Consider the following 22,147-nt stretch of genomic DNA (forward strand, 5'->3'; position numbering starts at 1 on the left):
ACCCTCTCTGATTTGAAAATGCACTCCTGTGCTGAGGAATGTGCAGGTAAACAACAATTTTCCACACAACACACCCTTTTATTCACCAAAGTTATTCACTGAGGAGCAAACCTACTGCTACTGTGTCACACAGAATCATTTTTAAGACGATAACGCCCAGGTAGCTGCACTTGCTGCATTCATATCAAGTCTCCCGAGCAACAAATACACACAAACATGTACACATGCTCCACGCAAATATGAGCTAATTACACTCAGCAGCTTGTGTATCCAACATAAGCTGGAACTTCTGTGCCTTCATTAGTGGGTGATCACCACGACTTCCAGTTCCCACTGCCGTGCATGTTAATCAATACTAATTTCTGTTTTGTGTAGTGTGTGTGTGTGTGCTTGTCATCTTTAAGTTATCACTGCAGTGGCCTTAACCTCCCATAAAGTCTCCGACTCCCTCTCGCACTCACACCTCCACTATCACGTCGGCTTTAATGAAGCTTCAATCAGCCAGTTAGCTCAGCGAGAGAGTCGGGCCCAGTGTGAGGCAGCGTATCGACTTGCTGTCAGAAAGTCATTTTCAGACGAAGCCATGTGAATAGCCCCGAGCCAGCCCTCTCATCGCTCTCTGTATCTGCATGAGCGACACAGACAACACTTTGAATCGGCCTGTGGTCAAGAAGACACGGAGCAATATGCGGGTCTCTTGCGGCGAGGAGAGCAAAGATGGACACGCATGCAGGGCATGCATCACAATATGTTTGTGAACGGGAAAATGTGGCATTGAAGTTCCTCCTGACTCCATATACGAATCTGAACTACATGGATCCACAATGAGGTCCCTGTTGCAATTTCAGGGCTCTCAAGTTTTGCTGTGGTTTGTCAGACAAGCTCACAGACTCAAACAATATTAGCTGGATACAATATTCCTCAACATCGGCTGTCATTACTTTTGTGATGCAAGTACTAATTTCTTTAAGGAAATACAAAATCAAATGATGAGATGACTTACGGTATGGTAGGCCTACTCATCCAATATGGCACTGCCTCGTGGATGTGTCATCTTCTTTGGAAATTTGTAGCGGGATCACGTACCTGGGGAAAAAAAAATCATATTTTTTGATTGGCTTGGTTACATTTCTTAATTGATTGGCTGGTGCGTGGCAAGCTTCTTCTAAACTGGGAAACTGCAGAAAAACGCGCTTGATGCCACTTTGTCCACACTTAAAAAAAATAGCGGTGCACCTTGGTGGGCGTTGTGCTAGTAATCTCTCTGTGTGAGCGGGTGAACTGTTTGAAATGTGCATGTCTCACTTGAGAGCCCTGTCATTTATATTTCATCCAGCTTTGCTGAGCAGAATCAGCAATGAGCGTGCATCAACCAAACAAAGGGAAGGAAGTCAAAGTCATGTAATTAGATAACTCAAGTAAGTCTAAAGGCATAATTGTTTGGGGTTCTTAGTGGATATATGGAGCTAATTTTGCGTACTAAAAAGGAAGTAATGCAAAGTAGTTTTACTCAACCTCCATGATAAGTGAGTGTAACTGGTGTAGTTTTATGTGGTCTGCATTGTGAAGAATTAGCCACACAGAGTGTGAGACACAGGAAATTGTGTCCCACATACATACAGTGTGTCAATATGAGCAAGACGTATATGTGTATAATGACAGTGCTAAACAATGCAGAAGTATAACACAAGCACATCTCACTTACCTCTCCCACAGATTACAACATCAGAAGGGAAAGGTAAGGGCGAGACACACCCAGGTGGGCTCCCCAAAAGTGAATGTGAGGGACCGAACATTGAATGTCCAAATGTTCCACATGACAACTTACGCTCCCATGTCAGATTAATAAAGCAAAATAAAACTTTACATACATCTTGTGTAATTATAACATGAAAAAGGAAGAATATAATAGATAACAAGTGCATATTAAATTGTAGTATGTAACACGTATGCTGTAATAACTGACCCTGTTCAGGTTTTTTTGAAGTGCAGTTCTGTGAGATACTTGCACACTTCATTGAGCATGCTGCTGCTGTAGTGTGCTGCCGTTTTCATAAGCCATCAGGGATAGATGGGGGAAAAAAAGTTTTGCAAAGAAAATACTCACCTAAAATGAAGTCTCTGATATCTTTTGAATATGTTCACTGCTTCACATCAACATAAAACTTTTTTTTAGCTCAGGAACACAGGAGCTGCTGTTTACTGTGGCCTCATTTGCTAAGTTTGTGTGACTTAAGTTAATCAGAAGCAAGTATTTCAAACACTGATATCCCATAATCAGTGGATCAACAGCACCTGTGTGCCATCATGTAAGAGCACTGATTTGCTGTGTGGACTTCTGTACAGGAAGTGTGCAGTTTACAAAGCGACCCAAATGTCAGTCTCCATTTAGTAAAGGCTGTGAAGAAAAAGAGGTGATCATATTAGAAATAAGATATTTTACACCTGTAAATATAAACACAGTTTTGTTTTTGTTTTTTGTCTGTTCCATGTATTTCTTTCCTGCTGCCAGGTCTCTCAACTACGGTGGAATTGGAGCCATCATTGGCCATGAGTTAACCCATGGATATGACGACTGGGGTAAGAATAAAAACTTCATTCTCATCCATTATCCATTCTCAATTTCTACGTACCACATTTTTCACAGTTCACAAGTTCACCCCCCTCACTGTGTCATTTCATAGAAAAGTCCAGTTTCCCCTGATGATTTGTGTCATTCCCTCATGTTTGTCGGATGCCAGCAGTCTGTTTTGAGCCACAATCTCTAACTTCCATCTCCAGTCAAAAGTGCTGCCCTTTAACATACAAAAGTGAATGGGGGGATAGATAGTCATTATTTTTACCAGTTTATTTGGTTGCAAGAGTGGTTGTGCTATTGAGCCAAAATCTGAATACCATCATCCAAGTAATTTATAATATTGTCATTTAAGTGGTTCGACTCCTGCAGGAAAAATTTTAAAACTTATAAAGAGTATCAAATATGATCTGCCGGGCAGCTCTTTAGACTGTGAAGAAAAAGTTGCAGGTTGTGTTGTCTCCATGCTAACATCCCTGCCCTTTTGCCCCTCATCTTAGTGATGCAATGGTTCATGTCCCTAGGGGGCCAGTACGATCACCATGGCAACCTCAAACAGTGGTGGACAGAGGAGTCCTACAGGAAGTTTCAGAAGAAAGCGGAGTGTATCGTCAAGCTTTACGACAACTTCTCTGTTTATAATCAAAGGGTCGGTTTGCACACACACACACACACACACACACCAACTTGTTTTTATTTCACATCAGAGAAATAATGCATTCCCGAGTCCCTTACCCTAACTTTAACCATCATCCAAGTGCCTAAAACCAGGTCTGCGAGTCTCGCGCATCTCTGACAGAGCGCCAACACATCTGTAATGCTTGATTTCAGACGTTCCAATAACCGAGTAGCCACCGGTCCCTGTAAACAACAAAATACAAGTTTGATGCATTAACATAGTCATTTACGAACATACAGTACTCCTAATAGGACATTCAAAATAATTTTGTAATTTTAGCTAAATAATATATATGCCAATCATTAGCATGCAAGTTAATACGACAAATATCAATTATTATATTATTATTATTATTATTATTATTATATCCGCGAGAAATGCGGATATTATGGAATTGGTCTCGCGCGTCCGCACGCTGATTTTAGCCGTTAACGCGATAACTGGAAAGGCGTTTGAGATTAAATTTTCTTTCTTTTTTTTATGGGTCACATACCCCCTGTAGATGATCCCTATTGATTTTGAGCTGTCTACCATTATTATTAATTAATTAATTAATTAATTAATTAATGATATAAAAAACATATTTTTGCCTGTATCTTCCAAAGTATTGCAGGTATTAGCTTCAAATTTTGCATGGGCATCACATACCACCTGAGAATTATCCCTATCTTTGTAGCTTTATTATTAATTAGCAAATTAATTAATTTATAATGCTAAAAACACATTTTCGGCTTTATCTTCCAGACTGATGGAGATATTGCCTTCAAATTTTGTACAATGATTCATGTAACAACTATCTACAAGTACAATCATTATTACTTTGGCTATGATTGGTAATAGTTACATAATAAGTTAACTGGTTAACTTATTAGTGAACACAGAAAAAATAGTTAAGGCATTTTTTCTTTATTATTGAGCTCATTTGGACACATTGAGGATATCATGGGTTTATTTAGCACTTATTCATAATATTTATTACATTATAATATACATTTATTAATCATCATATAAAAATAGTTAAGCCTCCATTTCTTTATTAATGCATTGAATGGAAAGTTTGAACATATTGTATGCTTTTTCATGAAATTTAATAAACATAGTGTATGCTTTTTCATGACATTTGGACACTTTGAAGATATGGCAGGTGTGGTTAGCATTTTAATATTCATAATATTTAACAAGGTATAATAGGTTAACTAGTTTTATTAAAAACTAGAGAGAAATTTATGAGTTCAGGTATTCTGTGTTCAATATCGAGTTTATATGGATACTTTGAACATGTATAAAGTATAGTCAGCATTATATCATAATATTTAACAGTTATTTTGTTGAATTTATTAATAATTAATTAAAGCAGTTAGTGGCAGGTGCGAGTGCGTATACTTTGGGTATATTGGAAAGTTGAGGATTGGACAAGTTCGCGGATATACCCCTTGCTGTCGGCCCCCGACATCGTAGGCTAGTTGTCACTACAGTCGAGGCGACGGAGGAACTATGCAGGATATTTTCCTTATGGTTCATTGTTTACCTTGATTAAATCGCTTCAGAGTAATAGTGCTGGTTAAATAAGCACCGCGACACAAACGTGCCCCATAACGCGTAATCTCTTGTTTATGACAGATAAGACTACACAAATATACACGTGGTAATGTTTATGCTTCGTATTTTTTTTCATATTTTTCAGGTCAGTGCTCATTAACTAGCACTTAAGCCAACATCTAATGCTAGTAATGGAGGCACTGAGCATCATTTCAACACTTTTCTACTCGTACTCGTAAACTTGAATTCACACAGTAAAGACTTCGTAGTCGTAGAAATTAGAGTTGTACTCACAACTTTGCACTCACAGCTTTTCGATTCATACTCACCTTCGAAACAAATCCTAACCCGAACAATTTCTCAGACTCATGTGTATGACAACAGAATTTTGGGTACAACTTTTTTATTGACATACAAATGTTTATCATTACGATTACGAATGTTTAGAATCATGGATATGTCTTTTTGACAGTTGTCTTACTCCATAGAGGTTTACTTCAAGAATGGAGAAGACTGCAATCAGATGCATAAACCAAATGAAAACAGGAGAGATTTAAAGTGTGGAAAGCATCCTTTTGGTGAACATTTTCAAGAAAAAACATGCAACACCACAGACACAATGAACTTTGTAAAAGATTTCCAGTGGTTTAATCCTGAGAAAGCACAGGCTAGACAGTCAAGATGCAGGACCAGACACTTGGTGTTTAATCAAGCGGTTTCAGGGAGGAGATGCCAGGGATTTGGGATCTCACAGAAAATTGCGTAACTTAAACATGACTATAAACAGACATGGAGGTGAACTGTTGACGTGGTAAGTTAATAGCAATGTTTTCTGCTGAGAAACATGTTTAATACTTATGTTACAGGATCATTTTACATAATCTGTTTAAATCAGCCTCAAATCTGAAGGCACCCACAATTTTTGCCAGATCGGGACTAAAATCTAACCGATCATCTTCTTGTGTGAGTCAGAGTTAAGACAATGATAACATACAAATGATCACGTGCTGAATGACTAGAAAGATGCAGTCTCAGCCTGGCGGCACTATATTTGTGAATGAGAAATATCAATTTTTCTCCTTCATACATAATTATCTTGGTTATGGAAATGTGTCACAAACAACTTATTGCAAGTGTTATGGTTTTATTTTGCAATATGTGACAAAAATCCTAAATTGTCTCATCCCTATTCATGAGTATGACTCGTGAAACAGATGTAACATCTCATATGCCTCTGGAGGAGCTTTTTTTTAAAAAAACATTATTTCATAGTTCCCTTGTGAATTGTGTTCATGTTACAATTACATTCTGTACATTATTAAAATGCCACCGTTGTACTCAAAAACATATAGAGGATGCATGACGTATTACCACATTCAAATTCAAATGAGTGATCATTTCAGAGGGTTCACACACAGGCCTCTGTTCAGGCTATTTCAGAGTTTTTTACGATCAATTTTTACGATCAACTCCAATTTAAGTTTCTTTGAGGTGCAATAACTTTTACATGGAATGTCGTCTGTGTTTTAGCACAAAAGGGTATGTGTACAAAAACACGTACTGAGTAGGAGTTGCATGACATAGGCTAAATCATTTACATCTCTGGTTCACCCCAAACAAAGATAAAACCTTACAGTAATCTCACAAAATCATGTATTTCATAACTATGTAATCATGTCAGCACAATTTAGACAAGCTTAATGGATTCATAGATCCAGAAAATATATGGGGTTAGACAACAATATTACTTGGCTCAGTCAAATAATGAAAGAGTTAGGATATTTAAGGTAGTGGTGGACGGATCGATCCAAAAATATCGATATATCGATCGAACTTTGGTATTGATATTGATCAATACCAGGGTAATAATATTGATACTTCAGTTCCTGTCCTGTCCGCGTTGCTGTGGAGGCGACCTGTCTGTCTGTTTCTGTGTAAGTGTCGCAACTTTGAGTGCCGCTGCTGCTGTCACAGCGCGGAGCACAGCCAGGCAGGCACACTCTGCTCTACCTCAGTCCTCTTGTGCTTTATTGTCAAGTGACCCAGGTAAACAAGCAAGAAGTGCTGCTTGCCAGTGGCCACTACTCCCACATATGATGAGAGACGGAGCGGAGGAATGGTGAACATGAGAAAGAGGAGCACTCTGTGGCTTTATTTTGAAGTCACAAATGAAACAACAGCAAAGTGTGCAGCTTGCACCCACCTTGGCTTCAACTAGCATTTATTTTGATAATCCATTAATCTCTCAATTTTTTTTCGAAAAAAAAAAAAAAGCATAATTTGATTCCGCAACGTCACATTATACAGCTAATTATCGTCAAATGTACCGGCCTTTTTCTGCAAATTTGTTTTGACAATTTCAGACCAATTTAAAAACAAACTTAATGGACAGAAATACCCTCTGTTTTGTCCAGTTGTGTTGATGGATAAGTGATTAATTAACTTACTACAAACTTGAATCTCCTTCACCCATGGCTCCAACATGCTTCTTCTTCAGGTGCTCATGCAGCAATGAACAGATATGTAGTGTAACATAATTGAAGAACAGCGATGTGAGATGCTCCGTGACACCCCGATGAGAAGTCCATCATGTGAGAATCTGTTCTATTTTCCTGCCTTCTCTGACATCGCCTACGACGTCATGTTATTGGATGTTGACCAATCGGATTCTCACTACCTCGCCAGTGACCTATGGACTCGCACAGTGTCATGAGCGATGATTGGTCGTGGTCATACTGGTCATACAGTCCCCCGAACAAGACACGACAAGAATCTGTCCCACTGTGATTGATTAACGGACACAGTGACCATCGTGAATATTCTGATCACCTTTCCTTCTCTACCACGTGGTGTGTGAGCAACACCTTACCCTGGATTTCCACCAGGCACGTTACAGCAGCGGAAAGTCAGCCGCGCGGTTGCCGATCACTTCCGTTCTAATCAATGTGAGGATTTCCACCGGGCGCGCTGCAGCACGTCTAAGCAGCGTCCAAGAAGCGGCTCGCCGTGCCACAGCGCTATCGATAGGTAGCAGTTCTATTTTTGCCGTTTGCCGTTGCTGAGTCGCGCCAAGCTCAACAGAGCAGATCGCACCAGACAGCAAGTCCGACACAGAATCAAAGTAAAACACTTCCGCCCCCCTTTCAAAATAAAACACAATACGCAGGTCATATAGCCTATCGCAACTTCACATCAACATTACTTCGTAACCAGTGCTACCAGGTCAACAGTCAATTGATCAGATCCACTGCTGTAACGCGCCCGGCGGAAATTCGCCTTTAGACAGCTGAAACTCTGTGTCAGATTTCACTACCAGATCACACTCTCTCACTGCTCTGCACTCCCTCCCTCCTCCTCCTCTCCATCATGTCGCAGCCCACTTTTTTGCCATTTTTCAAAATCGGAGTGGAGTTAACTGCAGAAGATGGGATTCAGTTACACTTTTACTCTGGCAGCCATATTCTCAAACTGGTTCCAGGCTGCATATGGCACAGTATAGTGACACTTAAAAAGATACCTAACCCTTTAATAACTTGTAGAGATGTTATATGTGGATTTTTTTGTTTTTCCTTTGCACAGAATAGAGTACCTAAACACCAGTGTCCGTTTCTCTCTAGGTGAACGGTCGTCTGACACTGGGGGAAAACATTGCAGACATGGGAGGACTAAAACTGTCATACTTTGTAAGTAATATCTGGTTACATCAATGTTTAAATACACTGCCTCTGTCCATTCTGTTTCAAAATTCCTCTCTCTTCATTCTTCATAACTATTCTGTTATTTTCGATTTCTTTTCTGCGCCTGCATCAGTTAGTGTGTGTGTGTTTGTGTGTGTGTGTGTGTGTGTGTGTGTGTGTGTGTGTGTGTGTGTCTGGACAGGTTCTGGGATGCTGCATAATTGAATTCCATATTGACTGTGTCAGTGGTCTATATTGAGGAGAGCAGTGGAAACAATAGCACAAAGGGAATTAATTAAGTGAATTTTGAAAAAACTTCAAGGATCAAAATGCTCATGCCAGTCAGTTAAATTGGCTGTCGTAAGTATTACAAGTCAGTTTTAATCCTGTTTCATTATTTCCATGGAAAATGACACATAAGTTTAAAGGGATAGGTCAGTGTTTTTGTCAGTGTATTATTTATGAGGCACTGCCACAGTTGGCACTTGCCATTAAGCCACATATATATACATTTCCATTTCCGGAGGACAGTGTCGAGTGCCAACATGCAGGCATCAGCAAACATGGCGACTACTGAAGAGCTTTGATTGGTCATCAAGATGAGGAAAGTGTAATGTCCTGTAAATACTGACCATTTATCGTGTCCACCACCACTTTTCACAGGTTGATGCTCTTCTAAACTTTCTGTCATCTTTATAGTCTGTCCTTAATTGTTTTCCTAACTCATTGCACGACTGCCTCTCTACTGCCCCCACAATTTATGGTGGTATTGCTCCGTGTCTGAGCATTGGAATTTGTGTTGCTTTGTGAAATGCTCAAAGCCGACACCAAAGTCCTTTCGAACAGTGGTTCGCAAACTTTTTATACCAAGTACCACCTGAGAAAATATTGAGCTCTCAAAGTAACACCAATATCACCAACATTAATACAGTAGTATAGGAGGCAGTTTATTCCCTATAAGACACATGTCAAACTCAAGGCCCGGGGGCCAGATGTGGCCCTGCCACGCCATTTTATGTGGCCCGTGAGTGATTAATTGGTCTTAAAAATCAGTGTTAAAATAGGGCTATGCTGCTTTAAGGCGTGTGTTGACCATAAACTACATTTCCCACAATGCATGCATGGCGATTGCGTTACCCGCAAAGTGACGGCATCCTGTCACTACATTGCAGTGTATCATTGTATATGCATCAAGCGACGAGTGAAATTGAGATTGAGACCGTGATCACAGCAGAATGTTTTCACAAAAGCCACAACCAAAAACGATGTGGCAGTGAAAGCTCGCTTTATTGTGGCTGAAGAAATCACCCGTGCTTCAAAGTCTTTTTCTGAGGGTGCGTTTTTGAAGCAGCGCATGCTGAAGGTGTGTGAGCAGGTCTGCACTGACCAGATACAGACTGTTAGTTTGTCAAGAAACACCATCGTGGACTAGGTTCCATCTATAATGCATCATATTTGTAACTTGAATAAGTAATAAATACAGAAAGTTGTGTAGCAATATGTTTCGGAGTAGTTAACTTTATTTTACATTATATTTGGTTACATTTAGTTACATTTATTCTGTATGACAGTTGCATCTGGCCCTTTGAGGGTAACCATTATGCTGATGTGGCCCTCAGTGAAAATGAGTTTGACACCCCTGTTATAAGATAATTTGGTCTCTCATCATCCTCCTCTTCCTCACATATACTTCACACACTGGTATAGTGAATTTAGATATAGAGTGAGCAAGAGATAAGGTGACTCTAATTATTATAATGCAATGTTTATATTTTCATTATTTTCCTCAGCTCCACTTTGGTCACATACCCTGGTTTATACAGTAGAACAGTATTTCTGATTTTCCTGATTTTACCACCAGAGGAAGCTTGTGTGCCACAGGTTTGAGAACCATGGCCTCCAACCATGGAGTATCATTGATTTTACATCATGACACACAGGAAATGTACGTCAAAAAGCACATCGCTACGCTGCCTATTGACGTTACTGTACTGTGTTTGTGCTGCATTTACGTTCACATCGCTTTCGTCAATTGTCAACACACCGTCACGCCCTCTCGCTGTTTTGTGTCCAGCAATTTAGTGGGAGGTGTAATGATGGCTCTACAAGAGAGGCTTAAACATTTCTTAAGGCTGGCATTTGATGAAAAACAGAAGCTTTTATTAGAGGGGAGACCCACGCCTGAGGTACCGGACCTTCTCCAAAGGAAGGGACAGAAAATGATACGTAACTTTTCAAAAGGAGTGGTATAAGAAAAAGGACAGAGCAACTGTAAACTCTGTAGACTCTGTAAACTGAAGGCCAAGTCAGGAGACTTTTATAACTCTGTCATTGACAACTTTGTGAAGAAGGAACAGCGCATGGACTTCATCTTCAAATGAACTAAGCAAGTCTGAACTAACACACTCTCTCTACCTCCCTCCCTCCGTCTCTTTCTTTAACACGCACGCACACACACAGTTTAAGTTTCTGTTATAGCACAGTACTACAATCTTGATATTCTCAGATTATCCTACGCTACAGTAGTTCCTGTGTCCTCATGAGCGAATATACTGTCATTTCATCATTGAACCTGTAGCCCTATAAGAATCTCTCTTTCTGTCTGTATAGGCGTACCAGAAGTGGGTGAGGGAACATGGTCCGGAGCGGCCACTGCCTGGGCTCAAATACACTCATGAGCAGCTGCTCTTCATTGCCTTCGCTCAGGTACAGAAGCCTCCAAACTAATTCACACTGTCTCACATTACTTTTGTATGTGAAGTCATTTCAGTGCCTCATCTCAGCTGGAGGCTCCGATCACATGGAGCAGGTAGGAGTGATGGATGCATTCACCGCTGGAGAGATCAGAAATGACTCCACGCACCAGACAGACCACCACTGCTCTGCGTAAATTTTACTGCTCATCACTGAAATCCAATGGTTTCACTAAAGTTCATTAATGTGTTTAGGTTCATTTCAAAATTGCAAATGAGAGTCCGGGGTGAGTGGAAAGCATCGTTTTCAGCTCCGAGGCACTTGTTCAACCACTGCTCAGCACGACAGACAGACATGTTTAGGAACCTAATGATGTCTTAGAAATGTAATCTCACTGCTGTATTAATGCTATCATTTCAGAACTGGTGTATGAAGAGGAGATCTCAGTCTATTTACTTACAGCTGCTGACTGACAAACATGCACCAGAGCACTACAGGTATAATGAACATATTCACAAGCTATTCCAGAAAATCTGTGTTAGGTGTGAGGTAATACTTGCAGCGTTCCACATCCTCACTTTTAGGTTACGTTCATTCTTGAACAACAGTCCATGTCAGTTGAGCATTTCATGCTTTTTTATACTCTGTCTCATATTCCAATCCACTTGCACCAGAAAATTGGCCTCATTTGTATTTTCTGAGTTGTACATATGTGGGTACTGGCAAGTTTCCATGGTTACCCACTACAAGTCCAGGACCAACGCGGAAATGGGTCGACACTTATGAGGGGCCTTGTAGGCCATAATTCCTTTTTTTACCTCACACATACACAATTTTACCTATCACATACACAATTTTGCCTCTCACATTCACTATTTTTGGGTCTCACATACACAATTTTACCTCTCACATACACAATTTTACCTCTCACATACATTTTTTTTTTTTACCTCTCACATACTCTCTTTTACTTAGCACATACACAAAACAAACCTCTTGCATACATTTTTTGTGTGTGTGAAGCATTTTTATGTGAATGTGTGAGGTACAAAAAAAGTGAATCTGTGAGCGGAAGGCCTTCCGGTCATGTGATGAAAAGGAACTGTGAACAGGTAGCGCATCATGGCGGCTGGAAGAGAATGAGAGCGCCTCGGCAGTCTGCTATCTTCACCAGAAGCAATTCAGAATGTATCAAATAATCAAGGTGCCCCCCCCCCCCCCCCCTCTGGTTTTCCTATCCCCATCTCTGCTAAATTAATTTTATCTCCTGTGGGGACAAGGACTTCCCCACCCTTGATAGCGATGGATGCAACTTAACTGACACATATAAAGACATACATAAACTCTTAGAATCTGACAATCTTCAGACAGGGTCAATCAGAGTAGGCTGTTCAACACTGACAGACAGTGCATATATGTTTCTGAGGGTTTCTGAGCGGCTCAAGCTCAGTACAGAGGGCGAGCGATGACGTTAGGCATAGTATAAGAAAACTTGTACCCACTGATGCTGTGGTTTTCCTGCTGCTTTTGTCAGGTTCCATTGAGGCTAACTGTGTAGTTTTTGCGAATGCCCATACTGAATGAAAATATAGCTGGAGGCTTGTGCTTGAAAATCTGTAGGTGACGATGCACTAACAACATAAAGTAAGACATGTGATGGGTTCAACTCGAGTTGGTTGAATTTGAAAATGCTCAACTGTTCATTTTGGTTTTAACAAGCCAGTGGAGTTTTTTTTTTGCAACAAAAACTTGAAAAAAGATCATTGTCCAAGTCCACTGCTTTCCTATAAATAGTTTGATTATTTTCACGCAGCGGATGCTAATTTCCTGTGATTTCCTGATGTGGAAGAAATTATTTAGAAATAATCAAACTATTTATAGGAAAAATCCACTGACTTGTGGATTCACTTTTTTTGGACCTCTCACATTCAACGCTTCACACACACACGCACACAAAACGTATGCAAGAGGCATGTTTTGTGTATGTGCAAAGTAAAAGACAGTATGTTAGAGGCAAAATTGTGTGTGTGAGGTAAAAAAGGAATTATGGCCTACACGGGGCCCCCCACTAGTGGACCCTGGAAAGTATAACCATGGCCTTAAGTCGTCTTTCCATCAAGGTACTGCACGTTTTTTTTGCATTTACTTTAGGAGTAGTACCACACAGAAATGCAAATCAACCCTCACAGGACGGAATACATGGAAACTGTGGATTGATTGCATTAATAATAATAATTTAAGAATGTGGAAACACACAGCGGAATAGTGGCTAGTGTTGCCTTGCAGCAAAAAAAACCAAGTCAGTCGAATCAAGGTCCTTTCTGCATGTGTGTGCGTAGACTTTCTCGGGGTTCTCTGGTTTCCCAGGTTAATTGGACACTATAAATAGGTGTGGATGTGAGTGAATAGTTGTTCATCTCTGTGTGTTTGCCCTGCGATGGAATATTGTATAGTGTAGATAAACAAGTATAAATGTTTAAATAGTATATTTACACGTCTGTGTGTTTTTCCCCCTGCAGAGTGATCGGCAGTGTCTCCCAGTTTGATGAGTTTGCTCGTGTGTTCCACTGTCCAAAGGGTTCCCCAATGAATCCTGCAGACAAATGCTCTGTATGGTGACCTCTCTGTCTGGCCTGTTGACCTTGGGATGACCTTTGTCTGCACATGCATAAACCCAGACACCACCTGTCATTCATCACACTTTCATCAGTGCCAAAAGGATGCTGCAAAGCTCACAAAGCCCGTGTTTGCCTTGGAAGGGAATCAAAAGTGTCTTTTTATCATGACAAAAACATGTTTTCAAACTTAAGCCTGATTTTTACTCTGTGGTACAACACTTTTACATGAGGAAATGAACTGAGAGAAATTGTCACTCACGTCCGATAATGTCGTGCACCTGTAGAATTTTGTTCGTCTCTGTACTAAAATACTAACACTTATTATGCAAATTATACTCGCAGAGTTACAAAAAAGTGTGGACATCAGCAACAGCTACCTTGAGTTTGAAAGGAATAAGGAATCTTTTTTTCCTAATGATTGAAAAAGATTACCAAACAGTCCATTTTTCAAACTGTTAACTTTGAACGATGAAACACTGTTTTAACTACACCTTGACGTTTTGGGGAGCCCTATTTTCAGGTGGCAAACCTCCTACTGAACATGTCACAAAAGTGTGTAGCAGCGTGGTCATTGGCATGTACGCATGTAAAAAAGTGTGTGTCTCTCTCACACACTGTCATTTTCCTACTGTCTTATCACAGTAGGAAAAAAATTAAGTTTGAACAAATTACTGTAATAATGACCCGTTATTCCAGGGGTCGTGTTAACCGAATATTTTTTACGTCATTGACCGTTTTTTTTTTTTTTAAAAGGCGACGGAAAAATCTGAGGGCCATCCGTCATTTTGACAGATTGCAATTCACACCCCTGACCACTTGGTGGCGAAGAGCATATTACAGTAATTGGTTCTTGCAGAAGAAGAAATGTAGAAAAGAAGAAAAATGTCACGGCAGTTGAGCGTCTGTGACCCGCTCATATTTCACTATTCATTGTTCATATGTAGCTACTGGGGCCACACAGTCAGATTTTTTTGTTACTGCAGAGAAAAAATTACATATTCTTCATATTCTGCTCCCCCAATGCTCCACAAACGTCACAAACGACATTTTAATCATTGTTACATTATTAACAGTGCTGAGTATTAATGACATACAGCAGTCAGTCTGTAAATTGGGAAGAAATAAACACTCCGTTCCGACTTTCCGTAATAATGTTACACCCAAAACCTGCATTATTACAACCATTATTAAGTCTGTTAACTTGATTGGGCTAGAGTGTGGCTCTCTTTTACTTACATTACCTGCAGATGAGAACACAGCACAGATGAGTGTCAGCTGCTGTGTTTTTGTACACAGGTATTTATGAGAGAGAACTATATATCTGCAGAGAGAGGAGAGAGCTGAGTCTCCCTCATGTACAGTAGGCTTGCATGTAGTCCTCACTGCTGCATGCTGCAGCTGACGCTTTCATTTGATACAGTAGGAAACATACGTACATGCGCCCTGCATATAGCTCTACTTTTAAATCCATGTTTGAAATTAATTTGAATTTCGTACAAAAAGTGACAGACCTACTAGGTGCCCATGGGGGTCCTGATGCCCAAGCTTTTGCCGGAGTATCCTGATTTGCTACTACGGTTATGACAACAAGCAACAGGATTATTTTCCATTCAAATACAAAAGCCGCACCAACTCGGTAAAGAGACGTTCAAGAGGGAATGTTACATTAAAATGTAGGTGATTTGATTATTAATTATGTACCTATTAGTTTATTTATTTTAAGGACCTCGTTGCACAGAAAATCAAAGTCTGTATCTTGTGATTGTTAAGGTGCCTGCTTGCTTGTCGTCATAGACTGAGCTCCTCGTCAATGTCTCAAAGTCGGCTTTCAGAGGAACTTTTTTGTGGTCTTATTCAAGGGAGTTGAGCTCCCTGAGCTTATTGTTGCAGTCTATTCCATATAGTCTCCATTTAACGTCAGTGCACAGTGTTCTTGAGCCTCCAGATTCTCCCCAACTTCATCATCAAACTGTTGACCACTCAAGAAGGATTTCTGTAAAGTGTATCCCTGTCACCTGACAGACATTTGAGTTTTTTGTAAACAGTGAGGTTAGGCTTTAGATATATGGGAGGTTTGCAATTGAGGTTTGCAGTGAGGTCAATAACTTTTTGAAGTCTCCTCATATAGTTCTTCTGACACAACACTGTAAACATTTAATTTTCAAATGTGGGACCAAAACACCTTCTCCCTGTTTCTTTCTCGATTGTTTCAAATGAAGCACTGACCATCAACACTTCTGGTGCTTATGTTTTCCTCAGTAAATGTAAAACATCACATCCTTTCAAAGTTTTGTCGAGTGACAGTCATTGAAAGTGTGAAGCGACAGAGTTTAAATCAAGCTTAACTCAACTTTAGTTTCACATGCTCACCTATAATTTATATAAATGTTATTTGATTATGTATATTTTTCTATTGTACATTTATTTTCTATTGCTTTATAATTAAGCACTTGTATCATTATGTGTGAAACTCATAATCCTTCTGTTTTTGAGTGAATCGTTTGTACCAATTATTTGTAGCATATAATGGGGGGGGGATCAACAGTGATTTTGTATTGAAATCATGATGAGAACTAACTTAAAATCAGCTGGGATCAGCAGCATCCCTGTGCCAACCTTGTCGTTTCTCTTTGGTCCCGGAGTGTATTATTTTTGCAATGCTGCCCTCTTGTGGCACTGTGTCACAGCTGCGGTATCATTCGCCTTGCACTTGCTTCTTCTGCCGAGTGTTTGTACAAGATTTAACAACTTTTTTGGTGAAGAAGAAGGTGGACGTTTTTCTCAGGATTTGCAGCAAAGTGCAGCGACAAACAGGGGATTCTGTGCGTCTCTATCTACATTCAACCCGAGTTTACAGTGCAGTCACAAAAGAGCGGTATATTTGAAACACTGGATGGAAGATGGGAAGACAGAGTTATGTCCTTGCTGGAAATAACCTTATGTAGGGAGGGGGGGGGGATTACCCTTTTGGACAAAGTGATCTGAGATGCGACTTCTGTTAGAAATGGAAGAACCTCTTCTGTTTTGGGATCATTCACATCTCGTGTTTCCCGTTCAAATCTGCATGCTCTAAAGACATGAGGGGGACAGTGTGAAGTCCATGTATTCACAGCTCATTTACAGAACTGTCAACATAAAAAAAAAAAGTGCAACTACAGTAGATGGAGGATCATACATTTGTACACAGTGTTGTTAAAAAAAATAATACTTTTGTATAAATAATATGTTGGTATGAAAAGATGAAGAATCTTTGTATAGTGAAGAAGTATATCAGATTGTACAGTTTGTTTTCGATGAGAGTGCATGTCTCCTCTCTTACAAACATTAAAACAGCTGAGCGATATATATATGGAGGATACACACACACACATACACACAGCTGCTAATCAACACAGCTGCTGCTATCTCTTCTGTCACTGTGTAATGTTTGAATAAATGCAAAGGATCACTGTGCTCTGGTGTGTGAGTGTGTGTGTGTGTGTGATATACATCATTGATATACTGTACGTACAGCTCATTATCAGTATCACTGTGTTTTCAGCTGTGTCCTGCAGTGATCTGAGTCAAGTCCACCTGTCCTGTATGCTAAAAATCATAAATCAAATATAGCTTTAACACCACAAAGTCTTTTTCTTTCTTTCTTTCTTTCTTTTTTGTAAAGCTGCAGTAAACAGGATAACAAGTAAAAATGTTGATTAATGACTCTCACCTCCAGCTTGTTTAACCTTTGAGGGGAATTTCTCCATCTTGGATATTGTCCACTAATATTATTATTGACACTTACTTTATTGTGTTTATTGTCAACACTAAACTCTCATTTAGACTCTTTATAAGACTCTTGCAGCAGGCCAAGGCTTGAAATGTGATGCAGATGTTTATTCTAGTTCTCCCCTCAAAACTAAAGCCTTGAACCCTCCCAGATATTGACATCAAGTGCTTCAGTTTGAGAAGCCTAAAGCTGCTTAATCCACTAAACTGCACTACCATCACAATATGAGAACTTGTTGCTTAATTTGGCAAGTTTGTGACGTTTTTTTGAGGTTTGTCACTGTCTATTCACCAAAAAGCACAGTAAGAGATCTTTGCTGCTTAAAACAGTAATAAAATACCAAGTTTGAGGGGAGGCAGCATGGGGTGGGAACTGTTGTCTTATCACAGAAAATGACACTGGCCAATCACGAGTCATTACTGACAAACATACACATTTAAAAAGAGAAAAAAAAAATCCTGGCTAAATAGAGAAATGAGACTGCCTTGTGTAATACATTTCTGCCATAGAATATCTAAAAACGACAACACAAACGCTATATATTTCGTTTAGCAGTGTAATTACATTAGCCAAAACATTTCCAATGGTATTCGTTTCATGTCACCGACGTATCTATACGTAGCTATGATCTGCCGTCAGCTTACTCTCCACTTTCTTTTTCTCCTCTAGTCAAGATGTTTTTGAGCAACATTCTGAGACTTTTTAAGACTGATATCATTCAATATCTCTGACTTTACCAGCTAGAATAAACTTAAACACATTTTACGCCTGTGAATGTGGAGACTGGGCCGTGAGTGTAAACACACGCACACTTAATTATAGGAGTGGGAACAGGTGTGTGTTTTGGCCAGCAAGCTGCTACTCGTGTTCAATCAAGTGGCTTTAAAAAATGGCTTCAGCTCAATGACACTGTCAGGTTGTACTTCATTAGTCCTGTTGCACCGATCCCTGTCTGTGATTACATAACATAGGTCTGATGCTGCACTGTGTGTTGCATACAACCGCAGGAATGCACATTTCTCAAATATCATATTGTTTCTTGGTCCATAGAGAAATCGGTGTTTTTATCTCACAAGGACACAGGAGCTGCTGCTCTACTGCTGTCTCATTTAAGTTTGTGACACTTGTGTTTGGCTGGCACAAAATTAAACATTTGAGCTTGGATTAATACATTATGAATTAACTACTCTATGTGTGTTGTTATGTAAAGTCTTTCCAGTTGGAAAAGATTATAAAAAAGATTTTAAAAAATTTAAATAAAATAATATAAGGGCCAATTCCAATTACTATCTTAACCCTCGATCTTAACCCTCAAGCTCAACCCTTATCTTAACTGGCCCTCAAAACCAAGTGTTGAGGGTTATTTTGTCACTTAGAAATGGGACACCCCTTAAATGCAGATACGTCTTCAGACTGTAGGGGGCAGAATAACGCGAAAGCTGCGTCCAGTCTGTCAACTCCAAAAAAGAAGAACACATTTACGTCACGATTTATTACGATCCGTTTGTCAGTCAAGTTATTAGGTTGTCAGTTAGTTATAAGATGATACTCATACAAATACCACAACCACGGACATATTCAGCTGACAGTTACCACACACCACGGCTTATTGAAAAGTAAACGATAGCAAACGATCGCATGTCCGCACCGGCCGGCTATTGACAAAAGATCGTAAAATAAGAATAAATGTTACGCAACAAAGACGTCAGTAATCCATAATATGGGCCTAAACTAAGATAATACAATGGTTTTTCATAATTTTTATATCTCTATTAACAAAGAAAATACTTAATTTGTAGCGTACTCATTTCGCTGCTTTCAGTGCCATCTTTGTTATGTGAAAACACGCAATGCATTCTGGGTAGCCCTTGCTCCCAAGGGTGGTCTCTGAAAATCTCAATATTGAGGGCGATACAGACCTAAAACTCGCCCCTTAACTTAATTTTTCTGAGAATCGGGACAGCACTTGCACTAGCGGGAGCGCGCATTTTTGAGATTGAGGGTTAAGCAAGGAATTGGAATTCACCCAAAAAAATAAAATAAAAAGCCATGTTTTCTCAGACTTTCAAGCTCATTCACTGTCAGTCACGAAGGGATTAGGGCTGCCTCACTGTGAAAATAAGTGTGAGGGTCCTCTGGCAGACATTTTGAGCACTTTATGGCCACTTTCAATAAGTCGAGGCAGAGTTTGTCTGAGGGAATTACCCTGAGTTTGTAACATATGGGTATACCAAACCAATCAGCAACATAAAAATACAGGCAAAGAAGGAGGAACCAACACCGATGTTGACTTTTCGAGACAAAAAAAACCCTAATATAATCAGATAGTTAGGCTTTGCATGATAAATGTATGATTTAAGTCAATAGACAGTGCAACATAAAAAGAAAAGTCCCAAAATCTCCAAGTGGCATTTCTTTGGTGTCAAAGTAAAATAATATGGAGCATAAATTGTTCCATTTCTGTTATTATACTGAGACACTGCAGTGGGTCCGATGTTTCATGTGTGGCCCCTCGCTCAGTCAAGCAGGTACCAGGCTATGGTGTTTGATATCATGAATCATTTTGTGTTTTTCCTGAGACCCAAGACCTCTAGATTCTGAAGACTCTGGTTTTATATCGCCACAATTATTAATTATTATCAAAAAAAGACATACAGCAGGGGGCAGTAGAGACAGCCACAAATATCCCCACAACAAGCTGTTTAACCCTTACAATGACTCTGAAGCTGGTAAAATTAGGGTACAATTCCTTCCTAGATCTGCTCCACATCTCCAACTCCAATCATGTAAATACTGCAGCAATTAATAACCACTTTTTTTTTTCCTTTCCTCATCGTGAGGTCACTTTTTGGACCGTACTTGACTCCCAATGCAGCCTCTGGATGATTTTTTCATGTGGCTCTTTCTGATTGCTTTCCTTTAAGCTTCCCTTTTGAAAAAGACAGATTTTGTGGGGGGTTAAATACCATGGCCAAGAAATTCTGACTGCATCACAAGCATCTAGGCTTCTAACAGCCTGAAACTTCTACCATTCTTTGAGTTAGCTGGCTTTGCAATGCAGTGAGACAGTTAAATAATGGTAACATGGGGGCGGGGGGGCTCCTTATCGTATGAGAGATGGATCATGGCAGGCACTGAATGTGATTTTTAATCAAGGACAGCTATCAAGCATCAGTCTGAAACAGTGTAAACCAATATATCTGTCTGATCCTACTGTTTTCAATTGTTAATAGTTTCTCCTCTCCCGTGGACATGAGCTCATATTTCATGAAACTGTGAATAAAGATGGAAAAAAGAGAGAGTTCCAGCTGATTATGATCTCATGTATGGCTGCTGTTTCATTTCTGTGTGAGTTTATATTAAAAATCTGGAGGCAAATGTTCTGTTATTAATGTGAAATAAACAGCATGGCTGTGGATCAGAGGCAGAGCAAGTGGTCTTCTAACTGGAGGGTTGGGATTCGATCTCCGGGATTGCTCAAATATGTGAAAGAAATAGTGCAGTGGTGCTGTATTAATGAGAGTGTGAATGGATGAATGTAGAAAAACTGATCATCACGAGAAGAAAAGCACTATTTTAATACAGAATATTTATCCGTTACATGTGCTGCATCTGGATCGTTTTGGATGTGCATTCTTCCCCGAGGAGTTTTTAGTTTTCAGTTTAAGTTGTTTAAAGCAGTTTGTTCCCCCATAATATTATAATTCTCATCTAATAAGAAAAAAAAAAAAATCTGAATTACAGAATTGCATCATGTCACACGAATCCTTCTACTGAATGATCATATTAGCCTTGCAATGACATTAACTTTTTTGTTACTTGCATTCACTGTTTATAGCAGTGGTTCCTGCTTTACACGGCAGTTTTGCCATTATTTCACAGATTCATAACACTCACATCAACAGTATGTGCAGCACTTTTTCTATCACATCTTTTCATTCATAGCGGAGCTGGGAATCACATCCTCGACCCTAGACCTTCCATTTGAAAGACGACCACTGATCCACTGGTAGTTCCAATTATGAAATAAATGTGTGCCCCAGGTATAGTATGAAAGATTGTCTGCATGTCTGTGTCTGCAAAGTCATTATAAAGACAAGATTCCTTTCATGACTCTTCTAAAAATCCCCAGTGGGCTGTACACTGAGAGGTGCAATGCTGCCCTCCACAGTTCAAAGTTCTCAATCACATCTCAGGCTTGATATTGTTTTTTGTGGAAAGTGGAGCCACTGAATCTAGGGCTGACCTCAGTTTACTGTTAAAATGATCAACAATAACATTGCAGGGTGCGGGTAAAATGTCAGCAGTGCTATTGTGTGAAATTTCAATGAAATTCTCACTGGGGCCTCCTGTTGTATATAACTAGAGATATCAAAAAACACACAGTAATGGTCAGACACACACAGCCAGGTCGACAACAGAGCACATTGGACAGGCCATGTGTTATGACCAGGTCCAGGGTGTGTCCTCTGTTGTGAGTGGGCTGTGTTATGTGGTGCTTAAAATCCAGGTAGTTAAAAAGATTTAAGAAAAGAGTGTGATTTATTAACCTAATCCTAGATTGAATTTTTACTTTAACCCTTCGACTTCTATTTA

General features: G+C 39.7%; 2 protein-coding genes across 3 annotated transcripts in view; both read left to right on the forward strand.

Annotated features, from left to right (window-relative positions):
* Positions 1-14,088, forward strand: part of ecel1 (endothelin converting enzyme-like 1) — a gene marked incomplete at its 5' end in the record, with an annotated part of 68,394 nt that extends 54,306 nt beyond the window's left edge. The window contains 6 exons of the mRNA XM_083886149.1: positions 2,513-2,580; positions 3,076-3,224; positions 8,411-8,476; positions 11,081-11,176; positions 11,585-11,661; positions 13,684-14,088. Coding sequence (XP_083742275.1) covers positions 2,513-2,580; positions 3,076-3,224; positions 8,411-8,476; positions 11,081-11,176; positions 11,585-11,661; positions 13,684-13,783 — 556 coding nt within the window. The 3' untranslated portion in view covers positions 13,784-14,088. The remainder of the gene's footprint in view (positions 1-2,512; positions 2,581-3,075; positions 3,225-8,410; positions 8,477-11,080; positions 11,177-11,584; positions 11,662-13,683) is intronic.
* The window catches only part of LOC310924423 (large neutral amino acids transporter small subunit 4-like), a 209,526-nt gene that overhangs the window by 32,460 nt on the left and 154,919 nt on the right, over positions 1-22,147 (forward strand). The window lies entirely within an intron of this gene.

The sequence above is a fragment of the Microchirus variegatus genome (genome assembly GCF_963457635.1).
Source record: "Microchirus variegatus genome assembly, chromosome: 3".
In the NCBI taxonomy this organism is placed as follows: domain Eukaryota; kingdom Metazoa; phylum Chordata; class Actinopteri; order Pleuronectiformes; family Soleidae; genus Microchirus; species Microchirus variegatus.